This window comes from Macrobrachium nipponense, chromosome 21, assembly GCF_015104395.2.
Source record: "Macrobrachium nipponense isolate FS-2020 chromosome 21, ASM1510439v2, whole genome shotgun sequence".
Taxonomy (NCBI): domain Eukaryota; kingdom Metazoa; phylum Arthropoda; class Malacostraca; order Decapoda; family Palaemonidae; genus Macrobrachium; species Macrobrachium nipponense.
The window spans coordinates 73,604,179-73,629,268 of NC_087212.1; the positions used below are offsets into that span (position 1 = coordinate 73,604,179).

Genomic DNA, 25,090 nt, shown 5'->3' on the forward strand with positions numbered 1-25,090 from the left:
TGACTTTCGTACCTATTGTAAATAATTGCTATACTCAACTGTCTTGCAGAACAGTTTACCAGTTATTCATGCAGATTGTTATCAGCTATTAATGTAATTGTTATAATCGTAATGCGCATATATATCTTTATTATTTACTTTTTGGATATATGAAGATGTTTTACTGCCGTAGTGTGACGCAATCGTTTTCGGTCCCTGGGCCTCTGTCTGTTTTCGCACCATAAGAAATTATGGGGCCGAATTTGCAATGACCAGAAAGTTGTTAAAAGAGGAAAGTTAGCATTGAGGGGCATATGTTTTGATTGAGAAAAATACAAATTTATTCAATAGCTAGCTTGTAAAAAATACTTGGTTATAAAAACTTGATTGACAACTAAGCAGCATGTCTACTATGGGTTTCAGAGACAGTGCAAGCATGTTTTTGGGCAATACCTATTTCTGTCACGAACACTCGTAACAGAACGAGATTTTGCTATAGTGCATTACACCCAGTGCCGTAATTTATAAGGGTATCGTGAATCACTAATCGTAAAGAATAACGACACTTGTCCTTGTACCAAGAGACAAAAAGTCCATTATGCAGAAATGGATATGAACACGCATAAAAAGCTCCACCTAACCCCCCCCCCTTCCATCGCCACCCCTTTCCTTCTCTGTTCCTGTGCCTTCCTCTCTCTCTCTCTCTCTCTCTCTCTCTCTCTCTCTCTCTCTCTCTCTCTGTTGCCATTTGGTTTGTGTTGACCCTCCAAACTGGGTATAAGACTATACACAAAACGTTGAAACTGGTGAAATTAGGCTATGTATTGGAAGTATATACAGTATACATAAATATTAAAGCAATTTTATCATTATTGCATTACTATGACAACTAGAATTCATGGAAACAGTTTATAATAATGAAACGGCGTATGTGTGAAGCCTCCACTAATGTGGCAACGATGATTTTGCCATTCTTAGCATGCAAACATTAAAGGTTACATTTACTTCTGGCATACGATTATTAAAGAAATTCAAAATACTAATATTGACTGAAATCAATGAAAAGTGCTAGCAAAAACAAAAAAGCAAAAAAAAAAAATGTATATAATTCAGTTATCCGTAGTCGTTCCTCTATGCACTTATCCGCAGTCGTTCCTCTATGGTTTTCGGCAGCCAGACGTACGAAAACGTTAGAAACATTTGATTGTATCTACTTTAGAAATATCTGTAATTTTTCGGGGTAATTTGGTTGCAAAAAAGGGATAATATACATGAATTAAATCAAAATTTTTAAATAAAGTAAATTTAAACTAAATAACGAGTAAAATAAACAATTTAGGGAATAAAACTTTGCAGTTTCGTTGTCTGTCGTCGTCTGCTGTTCGTAACTGTGTTGGTGGCGCGCGCGCTTAGAAACCAGGAACAGCAACGGGTTTAAAGTGCAATGTGGAGTGAACTGAGACCAAAATGTGTATAATAACAATCAAATAAGCACTGTGGAGTTTCAGTTGCGATGGCAGTAAGGATAAAAACCACCGATTACAAGGTAAGAATGAATTCAGTTCAAACCATAACCCCGGGAATAACAAGTTTCATACTTTCTTTAATATAGGCAACAAAATGTTGTTTTATTGTGCTGATTACAACTGCAATCTTGAGTAAGACCAATAAACGTTACATATATACGCTAACATTGTTCAAATGAGTGCTGGGAAGGCTGGGGAAAGATGGTGGCCGTCACTGATGAGAACCTTCCATGCAAAACGTAGCCGCCATATTGGATTTCAAAACTGCCTTGAAAACATATTTTACGAAGAGTTCACATGCTTATTTTAGTTCGTATGGGGCTTTCATATATCACATTATGTTGACGAAACTTCAGTCTTTTAAATGGTATGCTTAGAGTTGCAATTGTATTCTTGTTTCACCAATTAAATATTGAGTGAATAAGACCCGTCCACCGTGATGAGGGTTGGCCTAAATAAATATTAAAGCAATTTTATCATTATTGCATTACTATGACAACTAGAATTCATGGAAACAGTTTATAATAATGCATCGGCATATGTCTGAAGCTCCACTAATGTGGCAACGATGATTTTGCCATTCTTAGCATGCAAACATTAAAGGTTACATTTATTTCTGGCATACAGTTATTAAAAAAAACAAAATCAAAATACTAATATAGACTTAAATCAATGAAAAGTGCTAGAAAAGAAAAGAGAAAAAAACATAATCCACTTATCCGTAGTCTGCTCGCTATGGTTTTCGGCAGCCAGATGTACGACATGGTTAAAAACATTGGATTGTATCTACTTTAGAAATATCTGTAATTTTTCGGGGTAAATTGGTTGCAAAAAAGGGATAATAGACATGAATTAAATAAACATTTTGAAATAACAAAGTAAAGTTGAACTAAATAATGAGTAAATAAACAAATAAGGGAATAAAACTTTGTAGTGTCGTCTGCCGCTCGTAGCTGTGTTTGTGGAGTGCGTGCTTAGGAACCAGAACCAGGAACAGCAACGTGGTTCAAGTACAATGTGGAGTGAATTAAGACCAAAATGTGTATAATAACAATCAAATAAGCACTGTGGAGTTTCAGTTGTGATGGCAGTAAGGATAAAACCACCGATTACAAGATAAAAATGAATTCAGTTCAAACCATGACCCTGGGAATAACAAGTTTCATACTTTCACTAATATAGGCAACAAAATGTTGTTTTTTTGTGCTGATTACAACTGCAATCTTGAGTAAGATCAATAAACGTTACATATATAGGCTAACATTGTTCAAATGAGTGCTGGGAAGGCTGGGAAAGATGGTGTCCATCCGTGAACAGACCCGTCCATCCACACGATAGCCACCATATTGGATTTCAAAACTGCCTTGAAAACATATTTTACGAAGAGCGTCACATGCTTATTTTAGTTCGTATGGGGCTTTCATATATCACATTATGTTGACAAAACTTCAATCTTTTGAATGGTATGCTTAGAGTTGTAATTGTATTCTTGTTTCACCAATTAAATATTGAGTAAATAAGACCCGTCCAGCGTGATGTCGGTGGATCGTCTGTGATTGTTTACCCTAAGGCTAAATTTAAAGCATTAAACAGAGGGTAGTGAAAAGGGTGTCCAACGGAGTGTAAATCTCCCCAAAACGCTTTCAAAATTTTTACTTAGCTTAAACAAAATTTTTACTTACGCTTAAATATTTTAGAAGATTGACGCCATCTTGATGTTTGCGGAGTCGCTTGTGTCAACAAACTTCCCATTTCCTGTGATAAATCCGCACACCACTTGTACCCACAGACGCTGGGGCACTTTCATCACAACAATCGGAACACGTTCCCTAACCACGACATTTTTAAGGAAGCTACTGTTTTGGTAGAAGAAGACAACGAAGCATGCACTAGATAATTATTTAGATAAATAGTAAAACATCAATATTTTACATATTTATGATGATTAATTTGAAAATATTCGTTATTGAAAAAGTAACACGATTCTGTCGCCTCTTCCCCTTCGACTTCAAGGGCCCCCCAGCCGAGGAAGAAGAAGGTGGCCTCGCCCCCACCTAAGAAGTCTCGCTCAGAGACTTCTAAGGGTTTGTCCCGCCGGACAGGTGGGTCTTCCGCTGGTCCTCTTTGTTCCTTCGGGAACAGGGCTCATCTCTCCTCCCTCATGGAAGAAGAAGACAGGGGCTGTGGAGGTACCAGCGGTATCCTGGCTCCAGAGGTTCCACCTCTGGACCGGGAACTGTCTTGGGCCACTTGCGAGCAAGCGTCACCGAGTGTACGGTCACCTACTGGTGATTGTGTAGCCAGGAAACGGATGACTGAGCATGCTCACCGTCAGGATCCAGGCACAGAGCAGAAGGTTGGTAGGAATTGCTCGGGTGACTCATCAGGCCGGCGATCACTCTCGCAGCGATCCCCTGGTTACCAGGGTTGATGGTCCCACCAAACCATTCACATGTTGAGGCTAAGAGGGTTCCCCCCCCCCCCCCCCCCCCCCCCCCCCCCCCCCCCCCCCCCCCCCCCCCCCCCCCCCCCCCCCCCCCCCCCCCCCCCCACCCCCCCCCCCCCCCCCCCCCCCCCCCCCCCCCCCATCCCATCCCACCCGTCACCAGGACCAGCCTCGGCTGCTTCTGGTACCGTGGTGTGTCGTGTGGACGATGGTCGCTCTCACCGCGTTAGTGGACACTACTGGTCACTGGACCGTCGCTTGCACAACTGGTAGCAGCTCCCCTGACGCACAAGACCGATGCTACCGTCCTCGGTCCAGAGCTTCTCTGCATGGAGACCGCTAGTCCAGACCTGTAGCTCGATCGCCACTGTGGGTTGGCGATCGCGTGCAGTCCTCCCAGCGTGCCATATCTGCTGGTAGGCAGGGCAGGAGCGTCCGGTCTTCCTCACCTGTCCCATCAACCTCCTCAGGCTACACCGGGAGGAACGAAGCAAACAGGAGTGACCGTGAGGAGTACGCTCCACGAGAGCCTTTGAGCCTGGCTTGGTCCAAGCAGATCGTACACTCAAAATGGTTGGAGGAGACCACGAGGGGTCTGGCGAGGTTCTTCCTCCTGAGGTGATCGGCCTGGATGGACCTAACTTTCCATTGCCTCAGGACGTGATCACCCCCGAGATACAGAGGTCATTGCGCTGATTCGTCAGCACAACAACCTTGGGGAAGGATCGGTGGTTGCTCCCTCTGACCCTCCATCGAGGTTGGAGTCGTTCTGGGGTCCTAAGAAGAAGCCAAGGCGACGGTGGGACTACCCCGGTCTTCCTTGGCTGACGGTATGTTGGACCAGGTGAACGGCCTCGTCTCCGGACAGGAGGACTCACTCAGGTCCAGCAGGTCAGACACGCTGCTTCCCTCTCCTCTGCCTCATCAGTGGTGCTTCTAGTGCCTTTGGAGGGGATCTCTCTTCTCCGAAGGGAACAGGAGTTCCCACCACTAACCCAACTTTTGCTCCCTCAGGTGTGTGTGTGTCTCCGTGGTCAGGGATTTGCAACAGGCATGGGTGAAGTTGAATTTGCCTGGCACTGTCTCTCCAGGGGCTGATGGATCATTTTTGGTCAGCTGCTGTGACTCATGGTGTGACTGTGGGAACAGCGACAACTGTCAATGCCTGTGTATGCGGAACTGCCTCACCTGGTGTATACACATGTTACCACAGTAACACCTGTGGTGGTGTTGTCGGTGCTGCGTACTTTGAGGACGGAACCTTTTCTGCCTCCTCCTCCATGCTATGCAGAGTTGTGGGGCGGAGAAGTGGGTGGTAGATGTCCTTCGGGTGGGATACCTACTGCCATTTGACTTCTCTCCTCCTCTGTCGGACAAGCCGCAGCTCAGGAAGGCATATCCTCCAGATTCTCTGAAGTTCTTGGCTCTTCGGGAGGAAGTGCGGAAAATGCTGGACAAGGATGCGATAGAGGAAGTGGTGCATCCGTCCCTGGGGTTTTACAGTCACATCTTGGTGCCCAAGGCGTCGGGAGGATGGAGGCCTGTGATTGACTTATCCACTTTGAATCACTTCATCAGGAAGACACGGTTCAAGATGGAGACCCTGTGCTTGGTGTTGGCAGCCGTGAGGGAAGGTGACTTCATGCTGTCAATAGACTTAAGGGACGCATACTTCCAAATCCCTGTTCATCCCACATCCAGGAAGTTCCTTCGCTTCTCTCTTAGGGACAAGGTCTTCGAGTTAAAAGTCTTGTGCATTGGGCTGATGACAGCCCCTCAAGTGTTCACAAGGGTCTTCTCTCTCGTGTCAAGATGGGCCCATGCTCAGGGGATCCATTTGCTGAGGTACCTCGACGATTGGTTAGTCTTGGCAGTTTCCAGGGAAAAGCTGCTGCAAGACAGGGATCGTCTACTTTGGTTCTGTTTGGAACTGGGCATATTAGTCAATCAGGAAAAGTCGAACCTCGTACCCAGTCAAAGGATTCTCTACCTGGGCATGGTCATCGATACAACAGTGGCAAAAGTTTTCCCGTCGGATCAGAGATTGGAGAAGTTGCGGGCGGTGGCGCACAACTTCCTGTCAGAGTCACATCAGTCAGCTCATCTGTGGCAGGTTCTTCTGGGAATGTTGTCTTCCGTGGAGAAGCTGGTCCCTCATGGGCGTCTTCATGAATCTTAGGTCTCTGCAATGGAGACTGGGAGAGTTCTGGTCTCCGGCAGGGGACTTTCCCATTAATGGTTCCTCTGTCTCTGGAAGTGAGAGAAGACCTTCGTTGGTGGTTGGACAACCAGAATCTGTTGAAGGGTGTCCCTCTGCGTTCTCCTCCACCGGACTTCCCTCTGTTCTTGGACGCCTCCCTTGTAGGTTGGGGGGCTCATTTAGGCAGCCTCATCGCTTCAGGTGTTTGGAGTTTGGAGGACAAGCAGCAACATATACGTCTTGGAGTTGAAGGCAGCTTTCCTGGGTCTGAAGGAGTTTCGGGGGAAGGTAGAAGGTCATTCTGTCGTTCCCATGTCGGACAACACCACGGTGGTAGCCTATGTGAACAAACAGGGAGGCATGGTTTCACGTCAACTTCTTGCCTTGACCGTCGAGCTTCACCAGTGGGCAGTCAGCAATTCGGGCAGAGCTCTCAGCCAGGTATATCCCAGGAAAATGGAACGTGGTCGCAGACAAACAAAGTCGTCGGGATCAGATCCTAGGCACAGAGTGGTCCCTTCACCAAGTGGTGGCAGACAAGCTTTTCCAGATTTGGGGGAGACCCATGCTGGACCTTTTTGCGACACGCCTCAACAGGAAGTTGAAGGCATTCTGTTCAGTGGTTCCAGATCCTTTAGCATTTGCAGAGGACGCATTCCAACATCCCTGAGACAACCTAGAGGTGTATGCCTTCCCTCTGTTTTGTTTGATCCGTCAGGTTCTGAACAGGCTAATAAGTTCACGGGGTCTTAGGATGACTTTGGTAGCCCCTCTGTGGCATCAGGCGGAATGGTTCCCAGATCTGCTGTCGTCGTTGTCAGAGGTTCCAAGGGAAATTCCCCCTTGGCGACATCTCTTATGTCAGCCCCATATGGAAAGGTTCCACCAGTCAGTAGAATCCCTGTGTTTTCATGGTTGGAGGCTATCAAGTATCTCCTCTGAGCAAGAGGCTTTTCTCAGAGAACAGCTGGGCATATGTCCAGCAGTCTTAGAAAGTCGACCTCCACGGTTTACCAAGGCAAATGGGCGATCTAATGTAGAGGCTACAGGGCGGCCCTGAGTTTGGTGTTACACCTTAAGGGTATCGACATCTCCTTTTCCTGGGAACTTTCCCTGCTAGTTAAGGGGTTTGAGCAGTCTAGTTCTCCTAGAGAGCTCAAGCCTCCATCATGGGAAGTTTCCTTGGTTCTTAAGACCTTCACTAAGAGTCCATAAGAGCCGTTGCGTTGCTCATCTAACAGGAACCTGACGCTCAAGACAGTTTACCTTCTGGCTTTAGCATCTTCCAAGAGGGTAGGAGAGCTCCACGGTCTGAGCTATGAGGTGAAGCACACCAGGGGTTGGGGGTCAGTGTCCTTCAAATTTGTCCCGGAATTCGTGGCCAAGACCCAAAATCCCTCTGTGCATGATAACAGGTTCACTTCGTTTTCCATTCCATCACTGACTGACTTTGTGGGTGGTGATGCTCAAGAGCTTTTTGTTAGCACAGGCCGTACAAAGAAAGAGGTGTCTAAGAATACCATCTTTTTGGATACGGGAAGCCATCAGACAGGCATACTTCACTCTTGATGATTCCACCACCACGTCTGTACAGGTTAGAGTGCATGACGTTAGAGGTATTGGTCCCCCTCTGGCTTTCAAAAAGAACTTGGCTGTACATAGTGCTGAGTGCTGGTACTTGGTTACACCAGTCCACGTTCACCTCCTATCTTAAGGATGTTGCCCACAGATCTGCGGACACGTTTTCCCTGGGTCCTGTGGTGGCTGCCCAACAGGTGTAACTCATGGTTGCCCTTAACAGGGCACCTGTGTATCTTACCTAAGATGATTGTGTGTATGAGAGAATGAGTGAGTTGGCTGATCTCCTTCTTCCTCTTGTACCTTTCCATCTTCCTTCGGGCAGTTTAAGCAATAGACATGTCGTTCGCTGGACTGGTCTGATACAGGTGAGTAAGGTAGTCATACTGATAGTGTGGTCGTGTAATATACAAATATCTTGCCCTCTATTTTGGTAGCATATGCTCCACTCTGGCAAGGAAGGGTTGGGAGTAATACAAACCCTGGCGTGTTAGTTTGTTATTGGACAGTCAAAGTTTCTCTTTGGTTCCTTATACAATGGTTGTCCCATATATTGTACGTCACTCAGGTTCTGAGTGGTTAGATATCAATATATCTAGCTTCTCAATGGGCTTCAGTCCCGCTCCAGAAACCATTTCTTTTGAGAGCTTGATTGGAGGGTAGGCCCCCAGCTGGTCTAGGATGTCTTATTCCTCCCTCCAAGTATGAGTCTATTCTATTGTTAAGACCGAAGGTTTGTTCGCGTATGAACAAATGACAAATTTTCTAAGACAATTTGTAGACTTTAAATTGTTTATTACTCGCGGTGCAGTTCTTAAGACATTTTTCTTATTTTATTGTGTAATATGTGTGCATGGTTCTTTCAGTCTTATTACTGTATGTATATGTACAATGTATTTGAACCATTTTCTGATGTTTAGTGTATGTATATGCTTTGGCTACCACTTAGAGTTTGATGGTTATCATTTGTCCTGCAAAGTGTGTTTTTTAGGAGGGTACTTGATTGTTGTAATAGAGGGCCAGTGGAACTTGTGATCCAATGCCCTTATCTAGCACAGGCCCAACTATAAATAAAGAAAATAAGGGGGTCATGTGAAGACTCAAAAAGTTGTTACTGTATAATGTCTAAACTGTGAACAGAGTCTGTTATTTGTTTTGCAGCTTCTGATCGAGAAACATTTACGAATTTAAAATGTTACTTGAAAAGAATGAAAGGAAGAATCTTACAGTTATTCTTGTTCTGTTTCCAGGTTCAATTATAGAGCTACTGCACATATGGTCAAAAATGGCTATTACAATTTCCTCAACTGGTTTGATGAGCGAGCTTGGTACCCACTTGGCAGAATAGTTGGGGGCACTGTATACCCTGGGCTTATGGTCACCTCTGGAAGTATTCATTATGTTCTCAACCTTCTCAACATCCCAGTACATATTCGTGATATATGTGTCTTCTTAGCACCAATATTCAGGTAAGATATTTAATAGTTTGGTTTTCAAGTACTACTATTATTTAACACAGTGCAGTTGTAAATGTTTTTTGTGGAAATGTATGGTTGAATTAGTCACCACCTACTTACATTCAGAGATACAAACAGACGGGGTTTTAATAGTTCAAATTTTCTCTACATGCCTATGCTGCTAGTAAGAATTTTTAAAAAAAACAGAAGAACATGAGGAATAACCTGTTCCTGGACTTGGGGAACTCTACTACATTACTAATATAATACTAGTATGTAGGTCGGACAAAAAAAAGAAGCATAAAATCTTTTACTTTATTAATAGATAAACTAAGTCTTTTGCTTTATTAATAAATACGTACAGTGCACTGTGCTATGTCTTTGTTTATGTTGATGGCCATCATCTGCAGTGCTGATGCACGAGTGATTTTAAAACAATTCGTTTAAATCAAAATTTTCGCATTTAAAAAAATTGTTAAGATATTTTCTAGCTTGTGTTAAATCGAAGACATGTTAATTAAACACACGTTAATTGAAAGGTGACTTTATTTTGGAATGAGTAAATCATTGTTTTTGGCATTGTAGGGGAGCATATATACTTAGGAGTAACAGCTGTAAAAGGGTACTAATCTAAGATAACCTAGGATGTTTTAATATGATGGGTTGGGGTGTATTTTTGTTTGAATTTATATTAAGTTATTTTAGTATGATAATTGAAGGTATATTTTTGTTTGAACTATAAAATTAAGCAGTGAAATGTTGAAATGGACAGTTATAAGTGTCTTAGTTTAAGGGATAGTGGGTATTTGGCAGTTATAAGCATTTTTAGAGGGTATTTTGGCATTTCCGTGGTAGGTTCTGGAACTTGCCTCAAATTAAAGTGGGAGGAGCACTGTAGTATAATCTATGACTCCCAAGTTAACTCAGGAGTGTAAACAAAGAAAATTATGCATTACTTATTACGAACAATTTAAGATAGGATTGGCTATCTGAAATGTAACTTGCTCACGAATGGCGGTCTGAAATGTAACTCGTTCATAAGTTGTGTAGTGACTGTATACACGCCCTTTGTGTTTGGCAGTTGATACTTATATAAAAATACTACTAATTTTCTTGTAAATTCAGGTCAATAAGTACCATATTTCTCACAACTTAAGATATAGTGATATATTAGATTCACATATTATTTCTAATGAATCTTACCTACTATTAAAGATAGCTTATATCTCCACACCAATAGGCGAGTCGGCATTCAAACAAAAGATTAAATGGTTGCCTGGATGACTTGTCAGTTACACCTGTTCTCCACCAGGTGTTTCAAATGTTTCAGCTCTTGACAGAATTCTCTTTGTTGCCATTGGGTATAATAGGTGCTTGGTGTTTCATGGCTGTTTGCTGCTACCAAGGTACAGGCAGTCCCTGGTTACCAGCGGGGGTTCCGTTCTCGGTAGGTGCCTGTAAGCGAAAACGCCATTATCCGAAACTGTGAATAGTTACCGAGATTTGGTTAATGGCGCCTATGTTAAGTATGTTATGGTGCCATAACTTTATTATCAGCACCTCATGGTTCTGATAATAGAAACTCTACCCATTGTGGTGCCATAAATTGTCGACTTTATGGCGTTAGACAAGCGCCATAAAACCAGATCGCCAGTAACTGAGTCCACCGATAACTGGGGACTGCCTGTACTGTACATTTATTTTTATTTAAGTAACTTTCCAAGTATACATAAAATATAACTGCATACAGTATGTGAAAGTTTTAATTATACAACTTCCCCAGTAATTATATAGCTAAGAGTTTCACTCGCTGGTAGTTAAAATCTTGAAATTCAGGGGTCGCACTAACTATCTATTTGCCTTGGTTAGGTAACAGTGCCCCGTCCACTTTTGGGGCAAGAGAGAGGAGCAACAGCAAAGAGCTCAAGTTTGTTTCTGCCGACCGATGGGTATGGTTGTCGGTTGCAGTTATTCCTGAAATTTTTTTGGACTTTCTTTTTGTAATCGCAATTGGTGAAGTACACTATTCTTGTATTAGCCGTCTTGGCAAATCATTTAGATAGCGTTAGGTTCTGTGATAAGAACTTGCTTTTTTTGTTTTTTTGTTTTTTTTTGTTTTTTGTTTTTTGTTTCTTGGTAACCATCAGGTCTTAGTGATTTCAACAATGTCAGACAAATTCTGCTAGCTTTAGGTATTGCACTAGAGGTTGCAAGACTAGGCTAACCAAGGAATCCTATGATAATTGCACTTAATGCACTAATTGTAGAGGGCAAATATGTTAATTGGTAATACATGTAATGAATGTGTTGATTGTGATGAAAGGAAGTGGAGGAGTTTGGAATCACATTTAAAATTTAGAGAAATTAGAGAGACACAGGAAGAGAAATGCTTTGATTAGGGCCAATTCAAAATCAGCTAGCCAGGATTCTTCTGATTAGAATTCACATCTGAGTATTCCTGTTATATCTTTAGCTCTCGCTACGCCACCTTCTCCGTTTGCAGGCTCCTGCACTTCTGATCCCAACCCCATCACCTGTGTAGAGGAAAAGATTGATGTGTTTTGCTCTGTTAGTACAGACTATGGAGCAGCTTGTTGCATCTGTGAAGGTCCTTATGGACAAGGCGAAAAGTGATAGTGTTGTGTCAGTGGAGGAGGTGGCTATTCATCCCACCGATGCTCCTAGGCAAAGGTCATTGTCAAACTCCCCTTTGCAGGTGAGGAGTCAAACTGGTAGCCCAAGGGAGGTCGGTAGGGTCTGCTCACAAGGTCGCTTCCCAGGTTGAAACAGAGAGGTGTTGGAAAGGTCTCTCCTTGGATGTGCATAGATGTCGAGTTCGGATGACTCCTCTCCACGACACCAGTGGTGTTCAGGGAGCAAGTCTCAACCATTGGAGAGAGGAGGTGCTTTGGATGCAGCTCCAGTGGTTCTTCCTAAGAAACCTAGAGAACCATATATGCCCTTTTTGCATTTATTGGGACAGCCCGGAGCGTTTGTCTTCTGACTGCCTCTCAGGAGTTGACGCTCCTCTGGCACCCAAGGCTCGTTGTTGCTCTTCGGCTCCTCTTCGAGCTCCTGTATCTGTCGTGCAGGAGTGCCTACAGATGTAGTCGAGCTCCTATTGGCACCCAAGCTCCCCTCTGTCGCACATCAATTAGCGCCTGCTTGCATCACGTAGGAGCTCCCTTCGACTCCCTCGGCTCCTGCTAGTGCTGCTTCTGCTATTGAGACAGTAGATCCCATTCAGGTGAAGCTCAACAGTATTCTGCTTTTACTAAATAAGCCTCTCTCTTCAGTTCAAGCTCCGACGACTCGGTTAATGCCAGCGACGGTCCTCAAAAGAGGCATCTACTCAGACAACCACATTTTCACAGATTCCACAAAAACCTGTCTTCTGCGGCCCTGACAGGATTCAAACTGTAGAAAATCTTTAGAAAGAAAGGATTTTCTTAGGTAGCTTCCATGTGTTTCTTAGGTAGCTTCCATGTGTAGATCTTCTAGCAATGTTTTATCAGAATAAGTGGAGAATCTGCAGAGAGTGGTGTAAGAATTCCAACATCTCTTCTTCTATGGCCACTGTGATGCACATTGCCAATTTCTTGTTTCATGTGAGGTCAGTAAGAAATCTGTCTTCCTCTACCATCAAGGGTTATAGGGCCATGTTAGCATCGGTGTTCCACCACAGAGGCTTGGACTTGTCCCCCAACCCAGGCATCTCTGATCTCATTAGATCTTTTGATACTTCTTATCAGAAAGATTCTCCCATGTTGCCTTGGAATTTGGATATTGTGTTAAAATGGTTGTCTGGGCCTTGTTTCGAACCTGTGCATTAACTTAGTCTGAGGGAAGTAACTAGAAAAATTCTCTTCCTGGTGTCCGATTCATGCACTTGACAAGGCAATAGGCTTTTCGAAAGGGAGTGCTATTTGTTCATATTCCCTGGGGTTTCTAGCCAAGAACAAGTCTCCCTCTAACCCCTGGTTAGACAGAAGTCCTGGGTAATGATAACGAGGAAAGGGCTCTGTGCCCAGTGAGAAGAGCCCATTGAGATCCTTAAAGTACTACCTTCACAGAACTAAAGACATTTGTGGAGATTTTGGCAGTCTTTGGTGTTCCGTAAAAAAAAAACCTCCAGACCGCTATTTAAGAATGCTCTAGCATTCTTCTTAAGAGACGTCATCCGAGAAGCACATTCTTCAGGAAAAGAGGACGTTCTCCTGGTCTACAAGGCTAAAGCCCATGAAATTAGGGCAGTAGCCACATCTCTGGCTTTTAAGAGAAATTTATCTCTTCTATTATTAATTCTACATTTTGAAATGCAAATCAGTGTTTGCATCCACATTATCTCCATGACATTGAAACGGTGTATGAAGACTGCAGTACCCTGGGTCCGTTTCTTGCGGCAAGTGTGGTGTTGGGAAAGGAAATGTAGGAAGCAACCCTTCCTAAAATATTTTTCCCCATGACACAAGGTTTGAGGTTTTATGGGAAGCCTGAAGGTATGAAGGACCTGTAGTACCCTTCAGTCCTTTGATAGGGTGGTGGTGGATATTTTATTATATTGGTTACAGGCGGTCCCCAGTTATTGGCAGGGGTTCCGTTCCCAGGGGTGTGCCAATAAGCGAAAACCACCATTAACAGAAACTCAGTGATTTATGGCACCATAGGCACCCTTATGGCGCTTATAACTGGAACTCAGCCTGTTATGGCGCCATAAATCGTCGATTTTATAAAACCGGATCGCCAATAACCAGGGACTGCCTGTATTGGTAATAGTAATCTTTTTTGGTGAAAAGTAGGTACTGAACTCCTCTGGGCAGGGGCAGTTACTTTTGATCCTTTGTTAGCCATTGGAATTGTCATTCGCTACAAAGGTTCCACTATGTAATAGGCGTTACATGGCTTTACCACCATGCTGTTACATGATAAGATGAGTGACAACCAGAGGTAGTATTTTCCTGCTACAACTCTTACCAGGTAAGGAGTCAGCAAACATTTTAACTAATGTTGGCAAAGCTTTTCTGTTCTGAGGTAGAATTATCCATGCTTCCCTCCTTCTCGCAATGTAGGAATCAGCTATATAATTACTGGGGAAGTTGTATAATTAAAAATTACATTTTTATGATAAAATAATTATACTTACCCAGTAATTATATAATTGGAACCCATCCTTCGTCCCCTAGCACAGATTCTTGTTGATGAGCATAAACAAACTGAGCTCTTGGTCGTGTTGTTCCTCTTCTCTTGCCCCGAAAGTGGGCTGAGGACTGTTACCTAACCAAAGCTAATAGATACAGTGGCTGCAAAATTAATATTGACAGTGAAAACGCAAAAATAATCTTAACTTCAAATGTTTGTCAACTTCAAAATTGTGCAGCAGCCATACCACTGTCACCAGAGATTTGTCGTACGGTTGACAGCTTCCTTGGACACATATGAGCGGGAAAACTGGCGGGAATTGTCAGTGCTCGCTGAGATGTTGGTGTGAGGGGATATGTTACAAGTTGTTCCATCAGCCCCTGACTCGCACATTTTTCAGTCATCTTTGGTGTCCCACAGCTCAGTTTGTCGTTGACATAATGGGACGCCATAAGCTTACAAATGAAGATAAGGCCCGTGCCCTTGCCCAGCTGGAGCAGGAAGTCTCTTTGATTCGTGTGGCCAGAGATATTGGTGTCTCTCGCCAAGCTATTTATAGTCTGAAAAAGGCAGCAGCTGGACTCCCACCAGGAGCAGTGCCACAGTGGAAACCAGGTTGTGGACGGAAGAAGAAGACCTCTCCGAGGACTGATACAATTCTGAAGAGAGAAGTATTGAATAATCCTTCAATTACAGCAGCTGCACTCAACAAAAAGCATTTTCATACAATCAACTTACCTGTCAGATATATACATAGCTAAGACTCCGTCGTCCCGACAGAAATTCAAATTTCGCGGCACACGCTGCAGGTAGGTCAGGTGATCTACCGTCCTGCCCTGGGTGGCAGGATTAGGAACCATTCCCGTTTTCTATTCATATTTTTTCTGTCGCTTGGAATGTAAACAACGTTTGCAGTTCCTCCTGACTTGATTTTTGGATTTCATCGCCATCGATCTTCTGGGCTATCTTTTGCAGGGAAGTACTGGATCTTTGGTTCGGCATACGCATATTAATTTGTTTTTATAACTTTGGCTTCAAAAATTTCGAAGAATTGTTTACGTGTAACTACCGAACTTTTCGGTAGACAATCACATAGTTTGCAAGAAGGAAAATTTTAATATTTATTCATAATAACGTGTAGTAAATGTTAGAATTGATTGAGCTAACTTCCTTCTTGAGGATGTAAGGAAAGAATAGTTACGCTTCCTTTAGAAGTTTATATAGCTCTCGTACTAACGAGCAGTTAGAGCATTAACATTACTAGTAGTGTGGTATCCTCATCTCCTTCTTACTTCACAGAATCTTCAAATTCATATTGCAATTTGAAGACAAAAGGAATGTAGCTCAAAATACGAGCTATTGAAAGGTAAGAAGTGATTTTACTGTTAGTGCAGTGGAGGGTGCGTTCTGTTCGGCTCTGTTTCGCTCCCAGGCCTAGACCTCTTCCAAGCTCACATACCCAGAGGAGAAGGAAAGTCGAAAGCCTTACGGAGGTTATGGAGAATCCCCACCGATCAGGCGTCCCCTCGGCAGGATCTGTAGAACGTCCCAGACTGCCAAGTTCGCCATTGGAAAGGCGTCCTAATTAGTAGAGGGTGCGTTCGATCGGCTCTGTCTCGCTCTCAGGCCTAGACCTCTTCCAAACTCACAAGCCCAGAGGAGAAGGAAAGTCAAAAGCCTTACGGGGGTTATGGAGAATCCCCACCGATCGGGCGTTCCCTCGGCAGGATCTGTAAAACGTCCCAGACTGCCAGGGATAGCCATTGCAAAGGCAGCCTTTAAAAAGTGCGTCTGTTCTTCCGTTTCTTCGTCTTACATCCGAAAAGACGAAGAATGTACATGTTAGAAGTTCGGACGATCTGGCTCGTTCTCTGAATAAGAGAACACTGACTCACTGAGCGAGAGGCTGAGAGCCAGCCAGCAAGCTAGCGCGAGCCACGTTCCAACAGCCAGCAGCGAGCCGCGTTCCAACAGACTAGCGCGAGCCGCGTTCCACAGACTAGCGCGAGCCTCGTTCATACAGATAACGCGAGCCGCGTTCCAGCAACTGAGTGCGAGCCGCGTTCCAGAACTTTTTCTTGGCGCAAGGCGCCTTCAAAGAGAAAACAGACGGCTTAACTAAGGAGCCTTATAGTAGAATGGCAATCAGAAGGATGCTTCCATTGAACGTTTTCTGGCAAGAGGCTCGTATAACAAGACTAGAGGCGCTCGGATCTATTAGGGCGCACGGGACCTTCCACGCAAGCGGAACGTTCCAGGAGCGAGTCTCCTTTCTAGCGTGCGGAACATTCCAGGCGCGCGGAACTATCCAGACGCCAGGCGCTAGGCGCAAGGATCCAGACGCCAGGCGTCAGAAGATTTCAAAAATCTTCATTAGAGAGAGAGGTCAGTCGCGAGACTCCTCTTTGAATTTTTAACTTGAGCAACTTTCCCCTGGCAAATGTGCAAGATGTCGCACAGGCGGCCGTTGCTTTTGTCAGAAGGATTCTGATACTAAGAGAAGCCCCTTTTCATTATTCAGAAGACTTCTTTGTTAGGCAGTTCCTCTCAATGCGGACTCTCTCCTTCATCCATGCTCTTCCCTCGTTTTGAGGAGGCAAGAGCTTTGGGAGTTTTTCTTAATAAGATCTCATCGATGTTTGGGTATGATGGCGGATAGAAAATATCTACTTCCTTCCGTAAACCCTAGTGATGAACAGGAATTCTGTCTCTTCCGCGATTTATGAAGAAATCACGAAGATTTAAAGAGTTCCTTGATTAACTTCGTTCCTTAAGGATATATATATATATATATACTCTTTCTATCGTTCTATTAACGAAAAGAACGAAGATAGTAGAAGGTAGTAGAATTTCTGCTGTATGAGAATACGATACGGTCAAATCAGAAACACATACCGTAGTTACTTCTTTTCTGTGCAACTCAATTACCAGTATCCTTCTACGTCTTTCCTAGGAAGGACTACGCTTAAAGGGATTGTTAAGACTACACCTACTTAGCTTCTAGATTTATCGAAGTCTTGTTTCGCTTAAATATGCTTTAATAAGAACTTCCTGAAGTTCGATAATAATTTTATAAAATTCCTTTATTAATTGGAGTAGCTGGCAACTCTGGAAGAGTAAGCGGGGACTGCTTTCGCTGAGAGCCTGAGACCAACGCAGTACGCCTACGCCAGTTACTGTCAGTACCATGTAGGTGTCAGTCATGAGCGGTCGGGCGTATCTCTCTCTCCTGCGGGATGGAATAACTTTCCGTATCTCTCCCCTACAATCGCGGTCTTAACCTCGGATTGAGGGGATAGTTAAGCTAACATAAATAAAATATTGTATGCCTTTTGCTAAGAAGCTTTCAATAAGAGAGATAGTACAACCTTTCAATGCTGTTTACGGTAGGTAAACATTATTAAAGGATTCTATCGCAGCAGAACATTATATTATGTAATGCTCTCAGGCTTACGAAAGCATAGCTTATTAGAGTACCTGCTCAGAAGAAGATGGATGAGTCGGATGGGAAACATTCTCTTTGGGGCAGAACTAGTTTCCCTGAATGGACTATACTACGTATATAAAGTTTTTCCTACTAAGAACGGAATTAACATGTGAAAGGATGTCGGGTACCATAAAGGCACAGGTGTTCTGGCACATAACATAAAAAGAATTAGAAGAAAGCGCCAGTCTGGCGCAACGCGCCAGAAGTACCAACCTGGCGCAATGCTCCAGAAGCGCCAGAAGCGCCAGCCTGGCGCAGTGAGCCAAGAGCACCATCCAAGATTTTCTCGTTTTAGCGAGTTATTAACCTAAGAGTCCAGTACCTCGCCTCTCGGACACCAAGCTCGGTAACGGCAAGATTCGTTCCTGATTTCGTTACCCATTTAATCACTTAGGCCATTTCCACGACACTCTCATATCGCATAGAGCATCGAGAATCTCTTTTTTCGCTCCTATTCACGTTAACAAAGAGATCCTTCTCGATCGACGATAATAACTGTTAACATGTTTAACATTTATTGGAAAGAGTTGTGAGAACCTGCGGAAAGTCTTCTTCATTAAGATGATCTCTCAGTAAGGTAGAGACGAACAGGCTTCCTATAGGACTGCTTCCTTTTCCTACTTCTCCCCCGATTGAAGATGACGTGGGAAAAGCTTCAGGAAGATTATCTTGCCAGTACAAGAGCAACTGGCCTCTTTGGTGGGAGTGTTAGCGCCTCGTAGGAAGGACGTTGCGCTTCCAATCAAGAAGTCTCGTCCTCTCTCCCCTGCGAAGCGAGAGGCGTCATGCAGACGTGAAGCTTCCAAACATATCGCAGAGGCTTCGGTTTCGAGAGCGAGATCGGGAGAATCTTACGGAAGACACGTAACGCCAGAGAGACGTGAGACGTCGTCAAGACATGAATAGTCATTTAAAGCTGCTTTTAGACGCGAGGCTCCAACCAAAATTTTGGCGCCAGTTAGGACGCCTTTTGAGAGCGAAGCGTCTTCCAGGCGCGAGGCGTCATCCAGACGTCAGCAGCCACACAAACGGGAGGCGTCAGCCAGGACGCTTGGCTGACTAGAAGCGTCATCCAAGTGGGAAGCGTCATCCATTTATGGAGAGAAGCCTGGGCTGTTGGCGCCTTCCAGGACTATTAAAGCGGGGAAGAGGAAGGAATATCATTCCCTTAGCCCCTCTCCTATTAGGAGTTTGTCTCCTCCAGAGGAAAGACGTACTGAATTAGCAGCGGAGACTCATCTAGACCCCGAGTTAGAAGTAAACTCGAGGAGGAGTATCAAGGAAGAGAAGGACTGTCGAACTATAATGTTTTGACAGCCTTGCTTCTAGAGGAGTATGGAGACGACTTGACTCCTGCCTCTCCTCCTTCTCCGCGCTCTCTTTTCTCGAGTGCAAAGACGAAGAAATCTTCGTTTTTTTTCTTAGAATGAAGCCCGCCATTTCGATGAAGAGGGCTCTTCAGTCTTTAGACTCTGGGATGAAGTTGAAGAAGGAGTTAGTTAGAACGGTCTTCTGCATGCCTCCAGCGAGACTAGCTGGTAAAAGAGGCATTTGATATCAGACGGGAGAGAATATGGGTATTTCTCTTCCGTCTACGTCAGAAGCGGACTTTTCGACCTTAGTTGACGCTTCACGTAGACAAGGTTTGAACTCTGCCCGTATAACTTGGGGCATTTCAGAACTGGACCATCTCCTCAAGGGACTCTTTCATGTATTGGAAGTTTTCAACTTCTTAGATTGGTCCCTTGGGGTGATGTCCAAGAAAGCCCATGATTCTGAAGGACTCGAACCAGAAGTCCTTCTGTGTATTTTGTCTTGTATAGACAAAGCGGTTCAGGATGGCTCGGTTGAGATCTCCTCTTTGTTTGGAGCAGGTCTTCTTAAAAAGAGGACAGTATATAGTGTCTTTTTAACCAAAGCGGTCTCCCACGCTCAGAGGGCAGCGCTTCTGTACTCGCCTTTGTCTGACTTTTTGTTCCCTTCTCAGTAGTGAAGGACATTTCTCGTTCATTAACTGAGAAGGCTACTCAAGACCTTCTGACACAGTCAGTAAGGAAGAAGAAACCTGCAGACAGCCCCAAGAACACTGTCATTGTCTGATGAGGAGAAAGACCGGGCCTACAACCTGACACAGATGTGCTAGATGCGAACATATAGGACAGATAAGAGTGTCCGATGTGGACATTGCCAGACATCCTCGAGACTCTACCAAGCTCGAAGCTCCGGCAAGTGGGGAGGAGCCACCCAGGCGCGAGGCGCCAGGCAGGAGCGAGGCGCCAGGCAGGAGCGAGGCGCCAGGCAGGCGCGAGGCGCCAGGCAGGCGCGAGGTGCCAGCCAGCGGCGAAGCTCCAGGCAGGCGCAAGGCGCCACTCCAACCGGGCGCGAGACGCCAGCCAGGCGCGAAGCTCCAGGCAGGCGCCAGGTAGGCACAAAGCGCCAACCTGGCGCGAGACGCCAGCCAGGCGCGAGGCGCCAGGCAGGCACAAAGCGCCAACCTGGCGCGAGACGCCAGCCAGGCGCGAGCAGCCAGCCAGGCGCAAGCCAGGCTCTAGGCGCGAATCTCCAGCCAAGACGCGAGGCGTCAACCAGATGCGAGGCGCCAGTCAAGCGAAAGGTACCAGACAAGCGCTAGGCGCCAACCAAGAGCGAAGCACCAGCCAGGCGCGAGGTTCCTGCCAGGCTTCAGGCTTCAGTCGGGAGAGATCCATTTCAAGAAAGCCCTGGTCTTCTTTGAAACATGGAGATCTCCTAAGCACTTCATAAGTGACTTGATTCCTTCAAACAGCTGAGAATTAAAAGCGCAGGAAGTGCGCGCTTTTGCAAATTCTTGTTCTTTACATAACAATATGTCATATAAGACATATTAGCTATGTTGTACGGTAGAGGCAACTCTGTGTTGACTTCTCATTACACAAAGGATGTCAAGTTAACCTACGAGAGATCCTTCTCTTTTGGTTTATACGTTTCTGCGGATACGTTACTGGGATAAGGAACCGACACTGATCCTTAACTTTGAGTTAAAGTTTTTTAACTTAGTGAAATTATTGGGGTTTTTGAAAGGAGTGTGTGGATAACTCTTTCCAATTTGAGCGCGAACCCTCGTGTTAGGATCAGGTGATCGGGATCGGTGTTGCGCTCCTTCATAAGGTGTATTGTCATAGAAGTGGTCCAGTACCCATTGACAAAGTCCTTTCAGGCTCTGCCGAGTAAGCGGTTCATATCCCATCGGCAGACCCACAAGATCTCTTAGCCATAGATCACATATCTCGCTAAAGTCTTGAGGTGATGCAGACTACTGGGCAACAGCCACGAAGTCTACCACCTATCAGATAGGAACCAAGGTTTATTTATACCTACAACATATGTTGTTTACCTGTCTATTCCATGTTAGCTGTCTCTTACCCTCCACCAGAGAGTGTCAATCAGCTATGTATATATCTGACAGGTAAGTTGATTGTATGAAAATGATATTGTTATAATACAATAAAGTTTCATACATACTTACCTGGCAGATATATACAATTAATGGCCCACCCAGCCTCCCCGCAGAGACAGGTGGAAGAGAAAAAATATGAATAGAAAACGGGAATGGTTCCTAATCCTGCCACCCAGGGCAGGACGGTAGATCACCTGACCTACCTGCAGCGTGTGCCGCGAAATTTGAATTTCTGTCGGGGACGACGGAGTCTTAGCTATGTATATATCTGCCAGGTAAGTATGTATGAAACTTTATTGTATTATAACAATATCATTTTGATCTGCTTGGAAACGTTGCTGTTCGTACGGTACATCATCATCTGCAGCATGCTGCAAAGAAACTGCTCCTCACAGATGGCATGAAGAAGAAAAGGCTGGCTCTCTGTAGGAAATATAAAGATTGGACCAAGGAACTATGGCATGACGTTATGTTCTCAGATGAATCAACCTTCAGAATGGTTAGTAGTGCCAGCAGTGTTTTGAGGAGACCCAAGAGTGCGTCATAATGTCATCACAAGTTTACCATAAAAACCGTGAAGCATCCACAGAGTGTTATGGTGTGGGGGACACTTACTGGTAAATGGGGTAAAGCTGTATTTAGAAGTGCTTAAGGACCACATGATAAGAGTTTTACAGGTTACGTGATTCTCCGCTTTTTGCATGATGGGGGTCCATGTCACAAGACGAAGACAGTAACAAAGTGGCTTGCAGAGAACAATGTATCTGTTAGAGTGCCCAGGCAATTCACCTGACTTAAACCCAATTGGAAATGCCTGTAAAGTTATTCAAGACAAAGTTGCAGGTGCCCAGCCCTCAAATATGGCTGAGCTTAAGAATGAGATTAAGTTGACATAATGCACTAAGTTGGATTCTCAATATTTCATGATCCTTGCTGATTCTATGCCTAAGTGCATCTAGGCTGTATTGCAGGCTAAAGGAGAGATGAAAAAGTATTAATTCGTGTATCTGAATAATAAATAAGTACAGATTTCTGTTTGTTTAATTATCCACAGTCGTTTGCTGTTATTTTGTGAAATATGTCAACATTATTTTTGCTGTTAAGATTATTTTTGCAGCCACTGTAGTTAGCGCAACCCATGAATGTCGGGATTTTAACTGCCAGCGAGTGAAACTCTTAGGTATATGATTACTGGGTAAGTATAATTAAAACTATTTAGGTATATAATTACGGGTTAAGTATAATTAAAACTTATTTTATCATAAAAACTTCATTTTTATTAAAATGATTATTTTTAATACAACTGCTATTTGAATTTTGCCAAGGAATGTCCTCTTCTCGCATGTGTAGGTTTAAAGAAACAAAAGCAGCAGATTTTTTAGTTTTATGCTGAAAGTGAAAGCATTTCCAGGGAGAGACTTATGAAACGGGCCAGAATTTTTATAAGGAACTAAACCTAATGAGTGGCAGTGATTAAAGGCATTCCCTGGTTCCATTCTTGGCAGGGTGCTGATATATGAAAACCTCCATTAACCAAATTTTGGTTATTTATAGTACATTGATATCTGGTTAATGGCACCTCCTTTAGCTGTGTTATGATGCCATAAATTGATGATAACACAGTGATATATATGGGAATGAGCTTGCAAAGCTTGTTTACATACAGATTTTTTAGGGTTGATTTCTATCATCTGGTATTTTCTGTGGTTCGGCTATGGCCTGGTCCTCAGGGAGCTGGTTTAAAGAGGTCTGACTGTATATATAGTCCTCTGACTCTGTGCAATAGGCAGGAGGTTTGCATGAGACAGCTTTCCTTGTATGGGGGCTAGATATTGTTGGAAGGATTTGTTCATTTACGATTGTGTTGCACCTAGGTCCACTAGTGGTTGACCAGATTTGGAGTTGTTTTTGCACAATAGCACTATAGTACTTGTTGTTATAGAGCGTTCATACTTTTATTCACCACCATTACTAGTATGTGGTCACTTAACACACAGTTATAAATTGAATTTGACTGATCCTCTAGAATTCTTTGGATTTTCAATCATGATTTTGAAAAGTTAATGCAAAGCTTTTCTTTTTTTCTTTTTTCTAGTTATCAGCACCTTGTAGTCTGATCATTCATGTTTACAGTATGGAGAGCTCCAGGCTTTTCGTTTGTTAGTTTTCAACTAGGAAGATACCTACTAGCTTTAATTAAGAAATCCTTTAAAGCTAGGATATTTTCTGCCTTTAGAATTCCCTTCAGCAGTGTTGTTGTAGAGATAATTTAGCTCTTTGTGAGTGTCATGATTTCTGAGAAGTAACCACAACCCCTTTATTAAACTTTATTGTTGATGGAGCTCTATTTAGGGTTCACCCAAGAGGCATGGCAGTTATTCTGATTCCTGGTACCATGGGAGACGAGTTAGGAGCATCAATTATGGCTCCATTTGTTAAGTAATAAGATTTGAACTAGGGTAGCAGCAGGAAGGAAATGGCAGGGTGTTTTTCTTTTTCTTCCTCTGCAAAGTCAAGTGGTTCTTAGTCCTTCTCTTTCATCTTTCTGTTTGAGAAAAAAGTATTGGTAGTCCAAGAAGACCTCTCAGAAGTCTGTAAGGCTTCAAATGAGTGACTTCCCAGGGCTCTAGGAAGCATTGGTTTTCAGTCACTCATGGATTTGAGTTACACCTGAAACATCTGGTTGAATTAGTTCTACCCCCTTCCTTCAACGTATTGTTGGGGGTTCATGCAAAACAGGTCCTTTTAGTACTTACCAGTACCAGGATGATCTGCTTGCATATGATCATACTATTCCCCCCAAGGTCTGTGGCTTGCCACCAACCCCAGGGTTGTGTTCATATGACAGGACATGTACCAGGTCATCTGTACCACATGTACCAGGTCATCTGTACCCGCTAGTAGCTTGGGCGTCACCTAAAATAGGAAGCTGTACAATTCAGTTGACCATGGCTTAGAACTCCTTTCTAAATACAGGTCTTCCAGACCCCAAATGCATTCACTGTTACTGAGGTGCTGAATACATGCAAAGATCAAGGTTTAGTGAACATCAACCCAACTATTGCATGACCCACCACTTTGGTGTTGCAAGAGCATCCACCCTGCTTTCAGTGTTGACCGCGTGAGTGGTATACATGTACTGCATTACCAAGTCAACTAGTTTGTTGATTTCCATGGAGGTTGTTTATTGACCTTTAATTGCTTCCAGGTGATTGGGATAACTTTTGGGATAACTTGAGAGATTCAGTTTTCATACCCAAGTACTTGTGTACTTTTTCTGTTAGCTACCTTAGTTTTGGTAGGTCTCAGCCACCTGTCATATTTGTCCTGTTTGATTGACTTCGTGTGAACCCACTTTGATGACAACTGAAGTGGCATTGATCAGCTCCAAGCCATTCTCCCTTCCAGCTCATAATGAGCAGGGAAATCAAATAAGACTTCAGATGACTGCTGAACAACAGAAACTTTCTTGTGGGATGTGCCCAGAACACACTACCTCCCAGAATGCATATGCTCACAGTTGAATTGAAGGGGACTTAGTGACTTACATCAACAGGCAGGTGTGAATGGACAGTTTTCCTTCTACCCTGTCAGGTGCTGTTCCAGATGTATGAGTGGACAACTTGAATTATTAGGCAGATACAATCCTTGATGGAGGATTGTTTTGGTAGCACAGTTCAGCTATCAGCAATTTGCATCTTCATGGTTGGTGGCTGTTCTAAGGAAAGTAGACAGTCTTCTTTGTTGATTCAGAAGACCCTCTCTCCAATCAGAGCTTCCATTCAGTGGATCAAGGACAACCATGTATACCTTTATCAAGTCAATCTCCTCTTAAGTCTCTG

General features: G+C 43.9%; 1 protein-coding gene across 2 annotated transcripts in view; it reads left to right on the forward strand.

Moving 5' to 3' along the window:
• Window positions 1-25,090, forward strand: part of LOC135198170 (dolichyl-diphosphooligosaccharide--protein glycosyltransferase subunit STT3B-like) — a 132,264-nt gene that overhangs the window by 28,926 nt on the left and 78,248 nt on the right. For both annotated transcript variants that reach the window (XM_064225689.1, XM_064225690.1), the window contains exon 2: window positions 8,980-9,198. In XM_064225689.1, coding sequence (XP_064081759.1) covers window positions 8,980-9,198 — 219 coding nt within the window. The remainder of the gene's footprint in view (window positions 1-8,979; window positions 9,199-25,090) is intronic.